Source organism: Schistocerca cancellata, chromosome 2 (assembly GCF_023864275.1).
Source record: "Schistocerca cancellata isolate TAMUIC-IGC-003103 chromosome 2, iqSchCanc2.1, whole genome shotgun sequence".
NCBI lineage: Eukaryota > Metazoa > Arthropoda > Insecta > Orthoptera > Acrididae > Schistocerca > Schistocerca cancellata.
Genome location: NC_064627.1, coordinates 357,445,213 through 357,467,216, shown reverse-complemented (window position 1 = coordinate 357,467,216; position 22,004 = coordinate 357,445,213). Strand labels below are relative to the sequence as shown.

The window sequence follows — 22,004 nt, the reverse complement described above, 5'->3', positions numbered from 1 at the left end:
TCCAACTTGTCTGCGCAGATGTGGTTTGAACCCACAGATTTGAGAGGTTTCCCTCAAAACTCCAACTTCCAGGTTTGCACGCACCTCAGGTTGGTGCAAATCTTCTGTCCACACGCAACGATCTGTCTGCGCAGATGTGATGTGCACAGACATTTGTGCAGACAGATCGTTGCGTGTGGACGGGCCTTTAGAGAATCAAAATACGAAAAAGAGTGTAGAAAGGTTCCCTACGTCTTACATACGGTACACGCCGTCAGCAGCACCCCTACAGCATTAAGAAATATTCCTGAAATATGGAGCGATTGATGTCTCTGATTGGCTTGAAGTTCTTGTGTCTGTTGAGCGCTATTTCGGCATCCTTTCGCTCTCAGTATCGACCACAATCTGTGTAGTAAGACTTTGATTATTCCATCTCAGCTCTATCTTATCGGTACAATAACTTTGGATAGCACGTGGTACAGTTGTTGTGTGTAGTGTTTATGTATCGTACTTACTACGAAAGAAGTTGACATAAGAACGATGTCTTTCTCAGGCAGTGTAAGTGATGGATCGGTTGTCGACGATGAAAGTTTAAGTACAGACAAAGTCCGAGTGCAAAGGGAAACCAGCAAGGCGAAACGTGGAATAATATATTTATCTACAATTCCACCGTATATGAACGTCACCAAAGTGAGAGAGATTTTTGGGCAGTTTGGCGAGTTAGGAAGAGTTTATTTACAACCAGCAGATACAGGTAATATACAGTACAATATACATACCTTTCTGTAGTATTCGAACTCTAGATTAGGGTTTGTCCTTTTCCTTTTCAGGTAGGGAAGTCGGCAACAAAAAGAGAAAGCCAGCCAAACATTTCACAGAAGGCTGGGTTGAATTCAAAAGAAAAAAAGTGGCCAAATTCGTTGCGCAGACCTTAAACAACACGCAGATAGGCGGAAGAAAGAAAAGCAAATTTTATGACCATATTTGGTGCATAAAATATCTGCCAAGGTAATTTATGTTTTGTCTTGTTATCTACCTAGTGATTTTTATGGCTTAAATCGAAGTACGGCGTACTAAATGTCTGTAAGTGTAAAAACCTTACATACAAATATATTGTACTTGCAAACTTCTTAATCCCAACACCCTACTACTATCTTGATGTGCGAAGGATTGGAGCTCGAATAAAAATAAACCCGACCAGAAAGTATCTTTGCACATTTTGCCATGTTTTGTATAAACAAACTGCGTGTATCACAGAACGTACTTACTGCTTCACATTGCAAAAATCCACTCACAATGACGTGCTGTACTAATTTTGCAAATATACAAACAAAATTTGACATAATGACTTCGTAGAAAATCAGCAGTCACTTTTTGTAAAACAGATATTGTTGTTCGCCTAGACTGCTTTAGTATTATTTTTAGAAAGTAACCATTTTATCTTGTGATGTAGCACGCAAGTTTTGGTGATAAGTTGGGAGGTTACTGTTTTAATGATTCATGCAGAACTGAAACAAGTCTTTAACCCATTCGTGAAATCTTCTCGGGTGATCAGCCGAGTAAAGGCGTCGTCTTCTCGCAACGTTTCGAAGGGTTTCGTACCCATCATCTTCACTTCGCTTGAAGATGATGGGTACGAAACCCTTCGAAACGTTGCGAGAAGACGACGCCTTTACTCGGCTGATCACCCGAGAAGATTTCACGAATGGAATACGCCGAGAAAGTCTCAAATCACATTTAAGTCTTTAACCACTCAATCCCATGTGACAGATTTAATAGAAGTTGCATTTTGCCACCATTGTGGTTTCAAATTTGTATTCAAGACCTGATGTACATCAGAGAACTGTTTTCCATCACAGCTATATGGAAAACAGTGCAAGTACTAAATGTATTGCCGCCAATAAAATATACATGTTGCATTTATATTTAGATAATAATTTTTTTTTTTTTTTGCAGGTTCAAATGGGTTCATCTCAGTGAAAGATTAGCTTATGAAAGAGCTGTCCGTAAACAACGTTTGAGAGCAGAAATATCCCAGGCAAAACGAGAAGCTAATTACTTCTCTCAGAATATTGACAGGAGTGAAAAACTTCGTAGACACAAAGGTGTTACTGGTTTAAAGGTGATGAATGATACACTCGGCAAACAAGACATTGATTATCATCAGCGGAAAACTGACAGTGAAATTCAAGTGAATAAACGCAAAACATCTTCTAATGATGGCATTCCTGGTGGCAAGAATAACAATAATTACGTAGGAGATTTGCAAACTAGAACTGACTTCCTCAAGAACCTGTTCAATAGTGGATCATAAAAAGTGCCTCCCATTTTTTTTAAAGTAAGTGGGTACTCTTAAAGTGTAGGGACTTGAAGAATTTTTTTTGTAATTTATTGAGCAATATATTTGCCTAAACTAAGTTGACACATCATGCAATTAGGGGTGACTATAAAGACATTTCCCATATATGGTTGTTCCTATCAGCCACCGTGCCAAGTATCAACGTAGTTTGTGTGTGCAGTTCCTTGACTTCTGTTCATGATTTTTATTTTCACAAGTGGATCATTAGGTAGTCAACTTCACACAGCTAATAATAGATGTACTATCATTTACTTCTTCAGTAATTATGTCAAATTAGTGTCCTGATAAGGAACAGTTGGTCATTTGCTAATAACTTGTATGTTTAAATCATCTCCGTAGGTATAGGGAAGGTTGTTAGTTGCAGTTATTTTTATTTTCCCTTAATGTTGATTTTTTTTCTATGGCAAGTCAGATAGTTTATGAAAGTAATGCTTACACAGTGAGAAATGTGGTAACATCCTGTTAGAATCTAATGAGGATACTGATTTTGTGTTGGCAGTTATGAAGTTGGCATTTACCCACAACAAAACAATGTTAACTGTAAAACACTTCTTTAAGCATCTTCTAGATCACTCCACCCAACTCTTGATTTTTGATGTCAACAGATTTGTTAAGTGTGACAGGAGCCATTTAAATGATGTAGGTTATTATAAAAAGTTTTCATCAGTTTTATTAGTCTTTTGTAAGGCTTGCATGCAAAATATCTATGTCATCAATTTCTAAAGAGATTGGCCTTTTAAGTTTGCTTCCTGAAGGATACTGTTTCAAATATATTGTCATTAATAGACTGGGGATCCTTAACAATGGTAATTACATGAACCAATTATGTCCATGACACACGAACTAGCCAGCTCCTTGGCTTCAGCAGCTCTACACACTGTACAGAATGAGAGAAATAATGAATTACTATGATATGGGGCAGTCATGTGTAGAAAACAAATAAAGTTCTGAGTAGAGGTTGCCACTCACTCTGTAGCTGAATGATCAGTTGACACATAAACAACATTGAAAATGACTCTCAGCTTTCTTTGTGTGGTGCAGGAGTATGTTTGAATGGGGGGAGTCAGGGTTGAAGACAGAGAACCGAGGAAAGAGAACTGTGTCTTTAGAGTAGAATTTGTTGTACTAAGCAAGGTGTTCTGCCTATGAGTAGTGAGCTATGCTCATAGGCCATTTTATGGCCAATGCCATTTCTCGAGGTAGACAACTGATTGATTGCCGTGTCCACGTAAAAGGATGTGCAAAGATTAGAGCAGAATTGGTATATGTCATGATTGCTTTCATGGCTAGTGCTGCTTCTTATGGGGTAGGATATGCCTGTGATGGGACTAGAATATGATGTGTTCGATGGTTTTGTTGGACAGTTCTTGCCACACATGCCCCTAATTCTCCACCCACACCTATAAACTAGCTTTGAAAGAGCATCTCTTTGGCACCATGTATCACCAAAACTCTCCAGAGGTTCCTACCACAGTGCTGGAAAATTGGAAGCATCCTCCCTGAATCACTTAAAGTTGTATTTTGCTTCTCGCATAATATACAAACCTCCCCCAGTGGTTCGGGCGTTAGAATATACCCGAGGTATTCCTGCCTGTCGTAAGAGGTGACTAAAAGGAGACACACGCGTTATGGCCTTGATGTGATGGTTGCTTGTAGGGTTTGACTTCCATTCTTCAAAATTTTCCTGAAGAGTGAGCCAATTGGGGAAAGGTGCCTTACATAGTGCATTGTGTCCATCGTGCATTGAGATCTTTAGCCCACTTTCTCATCATCGCATTGCAGTCCTGCCGATTCTCCATCTCTTGGCTGAGGACCACCTTCCTGGGTGCGTTTTCCACCATGCACTATGTAGTGTTGCCTTCTGCGTCGACAACGACCATGGACTTCTTTGCACTTGATATCCAGCACGGTAGCCAGTCCATTGTGGTGGGGCCCATGTACCCTGTTAATTGTAGCCCCCTGACCACACAGGGATCACTCTGTTGATGCCTGCACCGTTTACTCCCCACGTATGCCAAGGGGTAGATGCCCATCCCCCTGGGGCATAAGGACTCCCGGCAATGGCCATCCTGCCAGGTGGCCTTTGCAGCGGATGGGTGGCGCCTGTGGGGAGGGCCTGTGGTGGGAGTGGGTGGCATCAGGGTAGATGCCATGCGATGAAGCGTAGTCCCATCATCTCTTGCTGGTGGTGAAACACCAGCAGTCTCTAAGCAATCATGAGCTCAATTCAGTGCACAGAAGTACGACCCCAAATCGTTCCCCTCCCTGGCCGCACCATGGGAGGAACGTCAGGGTAAAGATGGTAATGGATCTTACCCAGCCCGGTACCTTGTATGTTCGAGAGCTGATGGGGAATCTTTCATGATGATGAAGCCTCAGTTTTTTGTTGAGCATTTAGTGGACAAGTTTGAGGAGGTGGAGGGCTTGTCCAAAATGAGAACTGCGTCAGTCTTGATCAAAACAGCATCCTCTGTCCAGTCACGGGAGTTACTTGCTTGTGACAAACTGGGGGATGTTTCTGTAACCCTCATGCCCCATAAGAGCTTAAATTTGGTCCAGGATATCATATTTCACAGGGACCTTCTGTTGCAGTTCGACAATGAGCTGCACACCAATTTAGAACAGTGAGGTGTACATTTCATCCGGCGTGTCCACCAGGGTCTGTGGGATAATCAGGTTGCGACCGGTGCCTTCATCTTGCCCTTTGATGTGATACATTGCCTGAGAAGGTCAAGGTGACAGTCTACCGCTGTGATGTAAAGCCCTATATCCCTTCGCTGATGTGGTGCTTTAAGTGCTGGAAGTTCCGCCATATGTCTCCCCACTGTATTTCCAGCGTCACATGCCAAGGTTGTGGAAGCCCATCACATCCCAATACTCTGCGTGCCCCACCTCCCATCTGTGTCAACTGCGGAGAGCACCATTTGCCTTGCTTGTCAGACTGCAGGATTCTCCAGGAAGAAAGAAAAATATTGGAGTAAAAGACCCTGGACCGATTGACCTACACTGAGGCTAAGAGAAAATTTGAATATCTGCATCCTGTGCGTATGACATCGTCTTACGCCGCTGCTACAACAATTCTGTTACCATCAGCTCCATCAACCCGAGTCACCTCTCAGAGCTGGAAGACTACACCTGCCCCTTGATGGTGGGGAGCACTTCCCTCCCTTTTGCTCCTGCACCACCTACTTCAAGAGCAACATGCCCCCCCCCCCTCCTCCACCATCAGGGACGTCCATCCCCATTTCTAAGCCAGAGAAGTGTAAGTCTTATTCGGCTTCTCTCACTAGGAAGGGGTCCCTTGGGTCACTGCTAGTGGGAAAGATGACACCTGCCAATGGCTGAATAGCCCAAAAGCAGCTGGTTGTAGGGCTTCACGCACATCCTCAGTCCTGGAGACTGAGCCAGTGAAGTCCTACCAGCCAGGGAAACCCAAGGAGCAGTGAGAGAAATTCAAAAAGAAAACCCCTAAGACCAAGGAAATTGCATTGTCACCCACACCACCACTACCTACAAACTCTGTGTCTCCCCCCAGGGGGTCCACAACTCTTTTGTGGATACGTGCGTAGCGAGCACGGGACCCCGAGCTAATGTGGCCTTCCTTCCTTTCCGGGCTGCATACCTTCCCATTCCGCATCCTTCCCCTTCCCTATCTTCGCCCCTCCTCCCCTCACCTCTGGCTCTTTCCTTCCCTTTCTCCCCATCTGGGAGTATGGTTTGTGCCTACGTCCGGAGACGGACGCTCGTAAATGTACTGCATTCTTTGCCTTCCTTGCTTTTATGTCTTCTTCCTTCCTTTGTCCTTCTCTGTCTTCTTCCTTCCTTTGTCCTTCTCTTTTCCTTACCTCTTCTCTTTCCCTTCTCTCCGCTGCGGCGTTTGAGACCTCTCTTCCTTCCTTTCCCTTTCTCTTTCTTCCTCCCTGTGCGTGTCTGAAGGCCGACCCACGCCCTTCGTGCGTAGCCGGTGACGGGGTAACGCGTAATTCCCCGCCCCGGGTAGACAGGTAGGACACGTACGTACCCCCTGGTAACGGCCAGGCCCAGGGAGGGGTGATTACCCGAGCTGATACCTTCCGAAAATGCCGATTGGTCCCTCCGTCCGTATGTCGGGAGGTGTGACCTGAGGTGTGAACAATCACCTAAGGCGGGAGTGCCCTCAGAGAGGGCCCCCACAAGGGAGGAGCGCGCCATCGGAGACGCCGGTAATCATGGGGGATTCTTCCGCAATGGTTTCCTCACCTTCCACTAAGTCTGCTCACAAACGTAAGTATACTGAGTCTCAGCCACAGACGATTCTTCCATCGTTGCCACAGTTCCTTGTTGTTTCTCGGTCTGATGAAGGTCACGACTTCTCCACGGTCAACCCTTTCATTATTCAGAAAGGTGTCGACGCAATAGCAGGTCCTGTAAAGTCTTGTTCCAGATTACGGAATGGCACCCTGTTGTTAGAAACACACAGTGCCCTCCAGGCACAAAAATTGCTGCGTACTTCTCTGCTCCACACCTTCCCTGTCCGGGTGGAACCGCACCGTACCTTAAATTCCTCGCGTGGAGTCGTTTATACACGCTCCCTCGATGGATTGTCTGACGAAGAAATTCAGCACTATCTGTCTGACCAGGGCGTAACGGCAGTTCATAGAGTAATGAAACGGGTTGACACGAACATCATTCCAACCCGCACTGTCTTCTTGATATTTGACACAGTTCAACTCCCATCGCAAATCAAAGCAGGCTATGAGATAATTTCCGTTCGCCCTTACGTCCCAAACCCTACGCGTTGCTATCGATGTCAGCGGTTCAATCACACCAGCCAGTCCTGTTCCAATCCAGCCAAATGTGTTACGTGTGGCAAGGATGCCCATGAGGGTGCTTGTCCACCTCCATCCCCTCGCTGCATCAACTGTATGGGTGACCACGCTGCTTCCTCTCGAGATTGCCCCGTTTTTAAGGACGAGAAGCTCATCCAGGAAATAAGGGTGAAGGAAAAGGTGTCGACCTTTGCTGCACGAAAATTATTCGCCAGTCGCAAGCCCACCGTGCCTCAGACAGGAAAATACAGCACTGTCCTTGCTTCTCCTCGGCCAACAAAGGAGGCGGCCACGCAGACTTGCGACCTCACCTTTAGTACCACGGTCGTCAGATCGGCCAGCGCAAAGATCGCTCGTTCAACTTCACCACTTTCGCCTGCCCACTCTATGGCTCACCCTTCGTCGGGTTCTGCTACATCTCGAGCCCAAAAGTCGGACGCCAAGTCTTCGAAAAAAGAGCATACTCGTGAAGAGTTTTTACGTACCGCAACTTCACAACCATCGGTTCCTTCTTCATCTAAACCACATTCTTCCAAGAAGGCTACAAAGAAACCCAGTTCCTCTCCTTCTCCGCCAAGGCGTGCCCCCTCTACAGCACCACCTGGCGGAAATCGCCCTCGGCCATCTTCTGTGTCTCCGAGGCGCACTGCTGGTGGCCGGTCAACCGGCCGATCGCTGGTGGCAGGGACTGCTCCTGACCAACCTATGGATCAGGATCTTCTGCCTTCGGCTGAATGCCATTCCATGCTGTCAGTTGCTAGCTCCGAGCAGTCTTTGAGTTGACAGCAACTTTGGTCACATTCCTCCATTTTCTTTTCACCCCATGTCCATTATCCACTGGAATATCCGCGGCATTCGAGCCAATCGGGATGAATTGTCGGTCCTCTTACGCTCCTACTCGCCGGTTATCTTCTGTCTTCAGGAAACAAAGCTGCGTCCCCATGACCGCTTTGTTCTCCCTCACTTTCAGTCCGTCCGATATGACCTCCCCTCTGTTGAAGGCACTCCAGCCCATGGAGGACTCATGATTCTTCTCCATGATACTCTCCATTATCACCCGATCCCCTTAAACAGTTCCTTCCAAGCTGTCACCGTCCGTCTTTCCCTTTCTGGATACACGTTCTCTCTTTGTACTGTATACATTCCATCATCCACACCAATGGCACGAGCTGATCTCCTTCATCTTCTTGGTCAGCTTCCACCCCCCTATTTGCTGGTTGGGGACTTCAATGCCCACCACCCGCTTTGGGGATCTCCTCATCCTTGTCCACGTGGCTCTCTATTGCTAGACGTCTTCCACCAAGCGGATCTAGTTTGCCTCAACACTGGGGTCCCCACATTTTTGTCTGCCTCCACGACAAATTTATCTCATTTGGACCTTGCGGTCGGTACTGTTCCGCTAGCTCGGCGCTTCGAATGGTTCGCCCTTGATGATACACACTCGAGTGACCACTTTCCATGTGTCCTTAGACTGCAGTCTCCACTGCCATATATGCGCTCGCGACGCTGGAAATTTGCCCAAGCCGATTGGACACTTTTTTCGTCTCTCGCGACATTCGATGACCGTCGCTTTCCCAGCGTCGACGATGAGGTCACACATATTACCGACGTTATTCTTACAGCTGCGGAACGTTCAATACCACGCACCTCCGAATTGCCCCGGCGCCCCCCAGTTCCTTGGTGGAACGAGGCATGCCGTGATGCACTACGTGAGCGGCAACGTGCTCTACGCAATTTCCGTCACCATCCTACTTTGGCCAACTGTATCCGCTATAAGCAGCTCCGTGCGCGATGCCGTCGCGTCATCCGCGATAGCAAGAAGGCAAGCTGGAAATTCTTTATTAGCTCATTTAACACCTTCACTCCCTCCTCGGAAGTTTGGAGTCGGCTTCGACGGTTCTCAGGCGCGCCTAGTTTCTCCCCGGTCTCTGGGCTCACTGTCGCGCATGATACCTTAGTGGACCCCGTCGCAATTTGTAACTCATTGGGTCAGCACTTTGCTGAGATTTCGAGCTCTTCAAATTACCCGCCAGCGTTTCTCCCGAAGAAACGTGCAGCAGAAGTGCGACATCTTGCTTTCTCCTCTCCAAATCACAAAAGCTACAATACTGTTTTCTCCATGCGGGAACTCCAACATGCCCTCTCTTCTTCTCGCTCCTCCGCCCGAGGACCGGATGGAATCCATGTCCAGATGTTGCTGCATTTATCAACCCATAGTCTGCGTTACCTCCTTCGCCTTTATAATCGAATTTGGACCGACAGTACCTTTCCCAGATGGTGGCGGGAAGCTATTGTCATTCCCGTTCCGAAACCTGGAAAGGACAAACATCTCCCCTCTAGCTATCGTCCCATTTCTCTCACGAGTAGTGTCTGTAAGGTTTTGGAGCGTATGGTGAATTACCGTTTAGCTTGGTGGCTGGAATCCCGCAGTCTTTTAACACCTGCCCAATGCGGATTCCGAAAGCATCGTTCTGCAGTTGACCATCTTGTTGCTCTCTCCACTTACATCATGAACAATTTTCTCCGGAAACGCCAAACGGTAGCAATATTTTTTGATCTGGAGAGAGCATACGATACCTGTTGGAGGACAGGCATCCTCCGCACACTGTTCTCTTGGGGCTTTCGAGGCCGGCTGCCCCTTTTTCTTCGCGAATTTATGGCAGAGCGCACATTTAGGGTGCGGGTGAACACTACTCTCTCCCGTACTTTCTCCCAAGAAAACGGGGTACCCCAGGGTTCCGTGCTGAGTGTTGTACTGTTTGCCATCGCCATAAATCCAATTATGGATTGTCTCCCTCATGATGTCTCGGGCTCCCTCTTTGTGGACGATTTTGCGATCTACTACAGCGCTCAACGGACCAGCCTTCTTGAACGACGTCTTCAAGGATGTCTCGATCGCCTCCACTCGTGGAGCATCGAAACTGGCTTCCGTTTTTCACCCAGTAAGACCGTTTGTGTCAATTTTTGGCGACGTAAGGAGTTTCTTCCGCCCTCCTTACATCTAGGTCCTGTCAACCTTCCGTTTTCAGACGTCGCTAAATTCTTGGGTCTTATGTTTGACAGAAAACTATGCTGGTCCTCCCACGTTTCCTATCTTTCGGCTCGCTGTCTGCGATCACTTAACACCCTCCGTGTCCTGAATGGTACCTCCTGGGGAGCGGACAGAGTGGTCCTTCTCCGCCTCTATCGCGCCTTAGTACGCTCGAAATTGGATTATGGAAGCATAGTCTACTCCTCTGCTCGGCTGTCTATTCTTCGGCGTCTCGATTCTATCCACCACTGTGGATTACGTTTAGTGTCTGGAGCTTTTTACACTAGCCCTGTGGAAAGCCTTTATGCTGAGACTGCTGAACCTCCGCTGTCCAATCGGCGAGCAGTCCTCCTGAGTCGTTATGCTAGCCATCTGTCTTCCATGCCTGCTAATCCAGCCCACGACCTTTTTTTCGACGCCTCCTTTGATGTAGGGTATGCAGGCCGCTCCTCCTCCCTACTACCCCCGGGAGTCCGCTTCCGTCAACTGCTCCATTCTCTTTCCTTCCGCTTTCCTAAAACCTTCTTGACAACTTGGGGTACAGCACCGCCTTGGCTCCGTCCCCGGATCTGCCTGCTCCGTGACCTTTGTCAATTTCCCAAGGATGGTACCCCTACACTTATTTATCGTCGGGCATTTGCTGCTCTATGTGCACAAATGACGGACGCCACATTTATTTACACCGACGGCTCGAAAACATCGTTAGGTGTAGGGAGTGCCTATATTGTTGGCGACACCCCAAATCGCTTTCGGCTTCCTGACCAATGTTCGGTTTATACTGCGGAGCTTTACGCTGTTCTCCAGGCTGTCCACTACATCCGCCGCCATCAGCGGATACAGTACGTTATCTGCTCAGATTCTCTCAGCTCTCTCCTCAGTCTCCAAGCTCTTTACCCTGTGCACCCTCTGGTCCACCGGATTCAGGACTGTCTGTGCTTGCTCCACCTGGGGGGCATCTCGGTGGCGTTTCTCTGGCTCCCGGGACACGCTGGTATCTGTGGGAATGAGGCGGCCGATATAGCGGCCAAGGCTGCAGTCTCTCTTCCTCGGCCAGCTATTCAGTCGCTTCCCTTCACTGATATACGGAGCGGTTTATGTCGCCAAGTTGCTCATTTATGGCATGCGCATTGGTCGGCACTTCCCCGTAATAAATTGCGGGAAGTGAAAGCCCTTCCTTGCGCTTGGACCTCTTCCTCCCGAACGCGTCGTCGGGAGGAGGTAATTTTAGCTAGACTCCGGATAGGGCACTGTCGTTTTAGCCATCGACATCTTTTAAGCGGCGATCCTCCCCCACTCTGTCCCCACTGCTCTCAGCTGTGGACGGTAAGACACCTTTTAATTGAATGCCCCTATTTTAATCCGTTACGCTCCCGTCTACATCTATTGCCTGATTTATCGTCGATTTTAGCAGATGACACGCGCTCAGCCGACCGCGTTCTCCAGTTTATTAGTGACAGTGAAATGACGTCAGTCATTTGAAGCTTTTTTTGGGGACAACCACCCCCTTTCTGTAGCAGATTTTTAAGCTTTCTTCTATTTTTAGTTTCTCCAATTTTCTGACTTTGTTCCCATTGCTGCTGGTTTTCAATTTCGGTTTTTTACTGTCTTAAGTCACGGGCTGGGTGCTAATGACCATAGATGTTTTGCGCCCTAAAACCACAAAAAAAAAAAAAAAAAAAAAAAAAAAAAAAAAAAAAAACTCTGTGTCTGAGGATGGGGTGGAGATTTTGGCACCTGCTGATTACCTAGATCTCACCAAACCCTCGGACACAATGGATATAGACTGCTCAAGCAATCAGACAGTGGCAGTAGGTGACTCTGAGGCATTAACTGCCCAATTGAATGTTCCATGCCTTCCCAGTCTGACATGTCATCCTCTAGTGGAATGGTGGCGGTTTTTTCCACCACCTGGCTGAGCTACAGCAACTGTTAAGCTTTACACCTGCTTTCTGCATTGCCGTTCAGGAAACCTGGTTCCCGGCAATGCGGACCCCTGCCCTCTGCGGCTATAAGGGATATTTCAGGAACAGTAGCGACTATAATAGTGTGTCAGGTGGGGTTTGCGTTCATGTCCTAAACTCAGTCTGTAGTGAACATGTGCTCCTTCAAACCCCTTTTGAAGCTGTGGCTGTCGGAATAAGGGCAACGCAGGAAATAACTGTCTGCAGTGTATATCTTCCTCCAGATGGTGCAGTACCCCTGAATGTATTAGCTGCACTGATTGATCAACTCCCTAAACCTTTCCTGCTTACGGGAGATTTAATGCCCATAACCCCTTGTGGGGTGGTACCATGCTTACTGGCTGTGGCAGAGATGTCGAAACTTTACTGTCTCAGTTCAACCTCTGCCTCTTAAATACTGGGGCTGCCACACATATTAGTGTGGCTCATGGTAGTTACTGGGCCATTGATTTATCAGTTTGCAGCCCAGGACTTCTCCCATTTATCCACTGGAGAGCACATGACGACCACCTATGTGGTAGTGACCACTTCTCCATCTTCCTGTCACTGCCCCAGCATCAGGTCCGAGGACACCTGCCCAGACGGGCTTTAAACAAGGCGGACTGGGAAACTTTCACCTCTGCTGTCACTGTTGAATCTCCCCTATACGGTAACGTCATTGTGATGGTTGAGCAGGTGACTACAACAATTGTTTCAGTGACAGAAAATGCGATCCCTTGCTCTTTAGGGTGCCCAAGGCGTAAGGCAGTCCCTTGGTGGTCGCCGGAAGTTGCTGAAGCAATTAAGGAGCATCGGCGAGCTCTACAGCGGCATAAGCGGCACCCTTCCCTGGAACACCTCATAGCCTTTAAACGGCTCTGTGCCTGTGGTCGCTACATTATCAAACGACAGATGCAGGCTGAGTGTTGGGGGAGATAAGTGTCAACCATTGATTGGGTGCCATACGTCACATTCCCAGGTCTGGGCAAAGATCAAACGTGTTATTGGGTACTAGACCCCAACAGATGTTCCCGGTGTTAACATAAATGGCGTGTTATCTACCGACGCAACGCGATTGCCGAGCACTTTGCTGAGCACTATGCTCGAGCCTCTACATCGGAGAATTATACCCCAGCCTTTCGCACTCTCAAATGGCGGCTGAAAGGAAAAATCCTCTCGTTCACTACACGCCACAGGGAATCCTGTAATGCCCCATTTACATAGTGGGAGCTCCTCAGTGCCCTTGCACATTGCCCCGACACAGCTCCTGGGCCATATTGGATCCACAGTCAGATGATTAAACACCTCTTATCTGACTGCAAGCAACATATCCTCATTATCTTCAACCGGATCTGATGCAATGGTGTCTTTCCATCGCAATGACGGGAGAGCACCATCATTCCGGTGCTCAAACCTGGTAAAAACCCACTTGATGTGGATAACTATTAGCCCATCAGCCTCACCAACATTCTCTGTAAGCTGCTGGAACATATAGTATGTCAGCAGTTGGGTTGGGTCCTGGAGTCACATGGCCTGCAGGGTCGCTCTACCACTGATAATCTTGTGTCCCTCGAGTCTGCCATCCGAACAGCCCTTTACAGTCGGTGACACCTGGTTGCCGTCTTTTTTTACTTACGTAAAGCATACGACACGACCTGGCGAAATCATATCCTCGCCACATTGTATGAGTGGGGTCTCCGGGGCCAGCTCCTGATTTTTATCCAAGACTTACTGTCACTCTGTGCTTTCCATTTCCAAGTTGGTGCCTCCCATAGTTCCATCCATATCCAGGAGAACGGAATCCTGCAGGGCTCTGTATTAAGTGTCACTCTATTTTTAGTGGACATTAATGGTCTAGCAGCAGCTGTCGAACCCTCCGTCTCACCTTCTCTGTATGCAGACGACTTCTGCATTTCATACTTCTGCTCCAGTACTGTTGTTGCTGAGCGGTGCCTACAGGGAGCCATCCACAAGGCACAGTCATGGGCTCTAGCCCACAGCCTCCAGTTTTCAGCTGTGTTCATGCACTTCTGTTGGTGTTGTACTGTTCATCCGGAACCAGCACATTACCTTAATGATGATCCACTCGCTGTAGTGGAGACATATCGATTCCTAGAGCTGGTTTTCAATGCTCGATTGACTTGGCTCCCTCTTCTTTGTCAGCTTAAGCAGAAGTGCTGTCAGCACCTCAATACCCTCCGTTGCCTGAGCAACACCATTTGGGGTGCAGATCGCTCTACACTGCTGCAGAGCCCTTGTCCAATCCCGAATTGACTATGGGAGTGTGGTTTATGGTTCGGCAGTGCCTTCAGCATTGCATTTACTCCACCTTGTGCACCACTGTGGGGTTCGATTAGCAACAGGAGATTTTAGGGCGAGTCCGGTGACCAGCGTACTGGTGGAGGCTGGTGTCCCTCCATTGCAGATCAGACATGCACAACTGCTCGCCAGTTACACAGCACACATTCCCCTGAGCATCTGAATTACTGTCTCCTTTTCCCGCCCACAGCAGTCAATCTCCCACCTCAGTGGCCTAGGTCAGAGCTAACGATTGTGGTTTGTGTGTGGTCCCTTCTCTCTGAACTGGAGTCCTTCCCTTCACTACCTTTACTTGTGGTCCGTTCACGTACGCCTTAGTGTATGTCTTGGCAGCAGCTTCTTCTGGACCTTCCACATGGTCTTAAGGACTCCATTAAGCGACGGCTTGATGGCTGATGGTCGCATTGGCTTTGCCTACGTGCATGGCACCCATACTGAACAGCATTCCTTACCTGATGGCTGCAGTTTATTCACTGCAGAGCTGGTGGCCATTTCTTGTGCACTTCAGTATCTTCATTCATGCCGTGGGGAGTCTTTTCTTTTATGTACTGACTCCTTGAGCAGCCTGAAAACTGTCGACCAGTGCTACCCTCGTCATCCTTTGGTAACTTCCATCCATGAGTCCATCTATGCCCTGGAATGGTCCCGTTGTTCAGTGGTGTTCATCTGGATCCCTGGTCATGTCGGAATCCCAGGAAATGAACTTGCTGACAGGATGGCCAAACAGGCTACACGGAAACCACTTCTGGAGATGGGCATCCCCGCATCTGACCTGCGTTCGTTATTACGCCGCAAGGTTTTTCAGCTTTGGGAGACAGAATGGCGAAATCTCAGTACGCACAACAAACTGCGAGCCATTTAGGGGACTGCGAATGTGTAAGTCCTCGATGAGGGCCTCTCTCAGGGACTCCGTGGTTCTCTGCCGGCTCCGTATTGGCCATGCTTGACTGACCCACGGCTACCTCCTGCACCATGAAGACCCACCTCAGTGTCGGTGTGGCGCCCGGTTGACATGGCCCATATTCTTCGCTATGTCCTTCTTTGACTGCCCTGCAACTTCATCTTCGGTTGCCGGACTCAGGATAGGAGACATGGCTTAGCCACAGCCTGGGGGTTGTTTCTAGAATGAAATTTTCACTCTACAGTGGAGTGTGCACTGATATGAAACTTCCTGGCAGATTAAAACTGTGTGCCGTATGGAGACTCGAACTCGGGACCTTTGCCTTTCACGGGCAAGTGCACTACCAACTGAGCTACTGAAGCCTTGACATGACCACATTTGCAACGTTTGAAGTTATTGCAACTTGTTACACTGTCCAACTGTGTATTTCATATAACAGGTCTGACAGTACATAAGTTTCTGTTTTATTCGCATAATTTCACAGTCTTGATGACATGTTTGAGTGAGCTGGCCTGAAGTTACATTGTCCAAAACATTGATGTATTGTAAACCATGAATCTCTTAAAGAGTAAAACCATGTGAGGCATGTAATGGACTATTCAGCTTCCTCTAAACCACCAAAATTCATTTTATAAATTAGAGTACTGTGAATATCTCTCTCTCTCTCTCTCTCTCTCTCTCTCTCTCTCTCTCTCTCTCTCTCTCTCTCTCTCCCTCCCTCAAAACATGAAAACACACGTGTGTCCGTCCCTGTCCTTCCTTCCCTGTCCTTGCAAAGCTCATGATCTAATGCTTAGCATCACTGCCTCTAGATAGCAGGGTCCCATGTTTAATTCGTAGCCAGGTTCGAGATTGCTTCATTCAGAGACTGGGTGTTTATGCTATCCTGATCTTTTCATCTCATCATTGTGATCAAGGTGCAAGTCACCAAAGTTGCATTAAGTAGAAAGACTTTCACCCAGTGGCCAAACTACCCCAGATGGGTTCTCCCAGCCAATAATAACACACAATCTTTCATTTCTGTGTGTGTGTGTGTGTGTGTGTGTGTGTGTGTGTGTGTGTGTGTGTCTTGGCATTGAGAAACATCTAAAATAACTAAAATTAAACAGGGCCCAGGACCCAGTGGGAGCCCTATCAGATTCTATACAAAATTTGCTGCTTAATTAGCTCCCATTTCAACCATAATATGGCATAGATCCCATGATGAAAAACCTGTGCCCAATGGTTGGAAAAAAAAAGCTCCAGTCCAACCCATGTACAAGAAGGCTAACAAAAGTGATCTAAGAGACTATAGTTCAATTGGCATGTACATTTTGTAGAATCCTAGAACACATTATCAATTTGAACATAATGAGATACCTCTATAGAATGACCACCTGTTTGTTAACCAGCATGTATTCAAAAAACACCAATCATATGAAACTCTACTTTCGCTTTTCTCATGTAACACCTTGAAAGTCGTGGACCAAGGCAGTTGTATAGGTGCAGGTTTTCTTGGCTTCCGAAAAGCATTTGGCACAGTATAAGACATGCACTTGCTGCTGAAAGTACAATCATGTGGGATATCAATCTAACTTTGTGAGTGGATTGAGGCTTTACTGATAGGGAGGGCCCAGCATGTTATCTCAGACGGAGAGTCACCGAGAAAAATAGAAGTAATTTTAGGCATGCTTGTTGTTCATTTTATATGTTAATAATGTGGCCGGCAATATTAATAGCAGCACCTGACTTTCTGTATTTTAATTGTGCCAAATATATATATATCTTAATGTTAACTTGTGTTCCACCCAAGTCAGATGATTTTTGACATTTGTAATATTTGAAAATGGCCTAAGGCTGAATTCTAGATCATGTTATAAAGCATATCATACAGTCAGATGGCATTTATATCTTTCTGTGAGTTTTATATAACTGTGGTTTCACATGAAGGAAAAATTGTCAAATAGATCAACCAGCAATGCTGAATGTGTACAAAGAAGGGCTGCCCAAATGGTCACAGGTTTATTTGACTCGTGGGAAAGCATAAGGGAAATTCTGAAAAATCTGTGTTGGCAGACACTTGTAGATAAATTATTCCATGAAAGTTCACTTACAAAAGTTCAAGAACTTGGGTGAAGAATCTAGAGATAGTCTTCAGCCCCCTGCCATGAAGAGAAAGTTAATCTAATTTCAGCATGCACAGGGGCATTTAAGCAGTCATTATTCTCACACTCCAAATATGATTGGAATTGAAAGAAACTGTAATATATGATGCTGCACTTTGCAGTGGTATGCTGGGTATTATGTAGATAAGAAGAATGTGTGCAACATTCAAAGAGGCAAGAGAGAGTAGAGCTAAACATGTGATATTATTGATGGACATAAGATTTAAAAAATTGTAAGAAGTTAGCTGATCTAGTTGCTCAGTTGTTGTGGATGTAAGTGTAGACAACTTGGTAAGAAAGAGTGTGGCCTTAAAGTTCGGGTTGGGTGTTGTATTGTACTAGACTGTACCATAGTGTATTATATTGTAGGTTTTGATTTCGTACAGGTGATTTGAACTTCCAGCCTGTTGCTCTCTCTGTACATATTAATTTTTTTAAATTGATACCTGTTTTGAGCACATAATCTGTGAGGGATTAGAAACCTTTGCTTTCAGGAAGTATGATAGTGAAGTCAGTATTGTGGCATTAATTCATTTGATTGTCTTGATTAATGTCCATTGTCCGCTTCTGGAAACTGTTGCCTGAATATAAGTTAAAAAGAATAACAAATAAAATACATCCAACAGAAATTCCAGATTGGAATACCAACAGCGTGGGAAAATATAGCTTGCTGCTAACTGTAAAGATCATACATTCAGTTGCTGACTGGCACAATTAAGACACTTACACATAAGCTTTCAGGCACAGGCTTCGTCAGAAAAAGAAAGGGGAAAACACACCATTCAGAGAAGCAAGCACATCTCACGCATACACAACCACCAACTCTGGCAGCTCAGACCAGAGTCTGTTCTGATCCAAGCAGCTGGAGTTTGCTGTCATGTTTACCTGAGGTGTGCTTCTTTGTGTGAATGACTAGTATGTGTTTCTCTTTCTTTTTCGGATGAAGGTTGTGCCCAAAAGCTTGCGTGTAAGAGTCTTTAAATTGTGCCTGTCTGCGATTTAATGTGTCATCTGTACAGTAAGTAGCAATCTATCTTTTCCTACATTGTAAATACAATACATGTTGATTCCTAGCAGGATGTTTATCATTTATAGAACTTCCTATTTGGTTTAATGATTTTCGTTTCAATATTAGTTCCTGATTACACATTGAAGTTTTATTTCCCAGTTTAAACTAAACGCTGTCTGAACAGCCGTACCGACCGGCCGTCGTGTCATCCTCAGCCCACAGGCATCACTGGATGTGGATATGGGGGACATGTGGTCAGCACACTGCTCTCCCAGCTGTACGTCAGTTTAAGAGACCGGAGCCACTACTTCTCAATCAAGATGCTCCTCAGTTTGCCTCACAAGGGCTGAGTGCACTTCGCTTGTCAACAGTGCTCGGTAGACCAGATGGTCACCCATTCAAATGCTAGCCCAGCCCGACAGCACTTAACTTCGGTGATCTGACAGGAACCGGTGTTACCACTGCAGTAAGGCCATTGGCATTGCCAAGTTTAGTGAGTATTAGTTAACTTACAAGGGAAACTCCCCCATCGCACACCCCTAAGATTTAGTGATAGGTGGCCCAATGGATAGCCAGTCAAAAACTGAATACAGATCAAGCACGAAAACAGAAAGGTGTACTGAACTGTGAAAATAGAAACAGAACGCTCCAAGAACAAGAAGTATAATAAAGTGGTCATTGTGTTGGGCTGCAAAGCGAGTGGGCTGTGTTCAAAATTCTCTCATTTCCACAACTTTATAAACTGCCCATCTGGTCGTTGAAATGTTTGTTCTTTCTGTATTCTTGGCAGTTGTCATGCTATACGTTGGTTATAGAATATGAGCCATGTGGTAAGAATACGTTACTGTCACAAGTAAATGTGATGAATAATGAGAGCATTCAAGGTATCACATAGACAACTCACAGAAATGAAAACAAATAAACAGGTGTGAACCAAGTTACAACACAGGAACTCAAGAGTCAGTGCTTCAAAAATGAAACACAACTTCAAAAATGTACTGTCACTATTGCTGTGTATGACCCATCAGACATCTGGTACAGGATTAAGTTGTTTTGTTGCCTTGTCATCAAACGTTTTCAGTTTAGGTTTGAAATCTGTTAATAGAGCAATAGTACAGAATCAACTGTCACTATAGGTTCCTACTTTATGCATCTCTGCTGCGAACGAGCGTTACACCATCACACACACACAAATTTGAATAAAATTAAAAGCGGGGAGGGGGGGGGGGGAGAGTATTGGCACAAAGAAGGTTTGAACATAGCATGTCCGCCAGGCAGTCAAACACCGTAACCACTTAACACGACGCCACTTTTCTTCCTGGCTGCTCCATATTACACTTCTTGTTCTTAGGCCGTTCGCTGTTTCTATTTTGCTTTTTCTTCACAGTCCGGTACACCATCTTCCTGTTTTCACGCTTGAGCTGTGTTCAGTTTGTGATGGGCTGTCCTTTGAGCCCTCTTACCACTATATCTGAAGGGGGTGTGCTGGGGAGTTTCCCTTGTTAGAAAAATATTGTTTGGCATTATTATTGATTTTTCATAGCCATTGGACCAAGCAAAAACATTTATCTGCTTATCAAGACATTTATGGTTCAAACCTTGAATGAAAAATCCACCTCATGTGATAACCAAATTGGTATTTTTTATATTCATGGGTAGCTTGAAAATGGTACATCTGCATAGTGGGAGAAGTGGCACCTTGGCAATTTAGTTTCTAGATCACTCGGCCTGAGTAAGATATTTATTTGTTTTGATCCATGCGAATAGTTAGGCCAGTTGCAAGATTCGATCATCTGAGTACTGAATGTACTGAGTACAAAATACCAGAAGGAAAAAGAAAATCGATTTGCGGTGGAACTAGATGTTTGCCCTGCAGAAGTAGTGTCTATGAAGCTATTGATAACATACTTTGTACCCTGTGGTTATGGGGAATTCTCCCATTTCAGTTGTTGTCCAATATGTTGTGAAGTATTTTGGAAACAACTGTGTTTTCCTTCACATATCCTAAGAATAGAAGATTCAAATGTTGATGGCACTTTCATTTGGGGAAATTCTAATGTCTGGAACCACCAGGGTTACTAGATGTTACGTACTAATAGATAGTGATCATATATACTTACATTAGTCACTTTTTGTTCTCATCACATGAAAATCTAAGTTATGTATTTGTTCACAGATTACAAGAAACAAATTAACTAAGATCTAAGAAGTGGATCCCATTTATCTTTCATTGGCACACTCCTTTATCAAGAAGTATGAGGCAGTTTTTCCCACTGTTCCAAAGTCTAGTAATTAATTTGTAATTACAAATTACATTGATAAAATGTGTAATAATTGACAAATTTACTGTATAAAATCTCTCCGTATTCTATGTGCATCATATTTCAGTAGAAATTTAGATATTCAAAAGTCTACATCATCTTCATAGATGGAAGAAGACTACTGAAAGTGAAGTGTGCCTTTTATATAATTATTTTATGGCTTACTGCTGAGTTTCTGCTGAAAATGTTCTGCAACTAGAACAGTGAGAGAATTTCATACAAGTCAGATGCTGTGAATAACTCGCTGTCAAGTGGAGCAGGACTTTTTTGTTACATTGATTAATGATGAGAAGTATACTTGCATGGGGTAATTTGTATTTTGTTGTACAGGAGTGTTCATTTCTCTTTGCGTTAGTTCAGTGGGTAAACACTGACTATATATACTACAACCTTTGCTTTGTAAATGAAATACTGAAGAATGACTGTCATTGCAAATAATGTAATGAAGGATAAGAATACTAATAAATAAATAATAGTGTTAAATATTAATCATTATGTAGTATAATATACTACAGGATCTGATTTTGTGTAAATAAATTTAAAAATGCAGCTCGATAAAATTATTCCTGCAATAAGGTCAGAGTGTGCATGTGTTTTTGGCAGATTGTTAGTAACTCTCATTACCATACTAAGAAAGATTTTAATGGAATTCTTCATGGTTGATATACTGCAAGATATTAACTAATATGACCATTCGTATAATAATTCTACAGTATTGGCATCATATAGTTATCAACATTCCGCTCAAATGTAAAATCTAGCAGGCATAAAGGCCACACTGCTCCTAGCAACATCACGCTAAAGTTAGTGTATTTTTTTTTCTTCAGAGGTAATCCACTAGTTGTCAGTTGCTATATTAAAAGATATATCTCCGTTAGTCTTTTATCATAAATCAGTGACAGAGTGTTTTAGTGAGAGAACACTGCAGTGAATGAATTTTTTGTGAAGTGTTTTGTTGTTTTGCCAATACAGACTTATGAATTTAAAATGCCATCCTTGGAGATAGGCTTCTTTCAAATATTTCATGAATTTCTTCCTGTTTTTTAGTTGGTATTTTGTGGTAATGTAAGACCTCTTCTTAAATGTAGTATAAAAATTACTCCAAAGAAGTTGGAATTTGAAAAATTATTGCACAGTAGCAGAGTGAAAATGAAATGAAATGTCGTGTGGCTAGGGCCTCCCGTCGGGTAGAC

At 45.1% G+C, this 22,004-nt stretch overlaps 1 protein-coding gene and 1 pseudogene across 1 annotated transcript; one reads left to right on the top strand and one right to left on the bottom strand.

Annotated features, from left to right (window-relative positions):
• Positions 1–418: 418 nt before the first annotated feature.
• LOC126161745 (uncharacterized) lies at positions 419–21,297 on the top strand. The gene is made up of 4 exons (XM_049917785.1): positions 419–733; positions 810–987; positions 1,936–2,317; positions 20,667–21,297. Exons 1-3 carry the CDS (start codon positions 520–522, stop codon positions 2,291–2,293), a joined length of 750 nt encoding a protein of 249 aa, XP_049773742.1. The 5' UTR covers positions 419–519; the 3' UTR covers positions 2,294–2,317; positions 20,667–21,297.
• LOC126163789 (5S ribosomal RNA) lies at positions 18,853–18,970 on the bottom strand (annotated as a pseudogene).
• Positions 21,298–22,004: the final 707 nt, after the last annotated feature.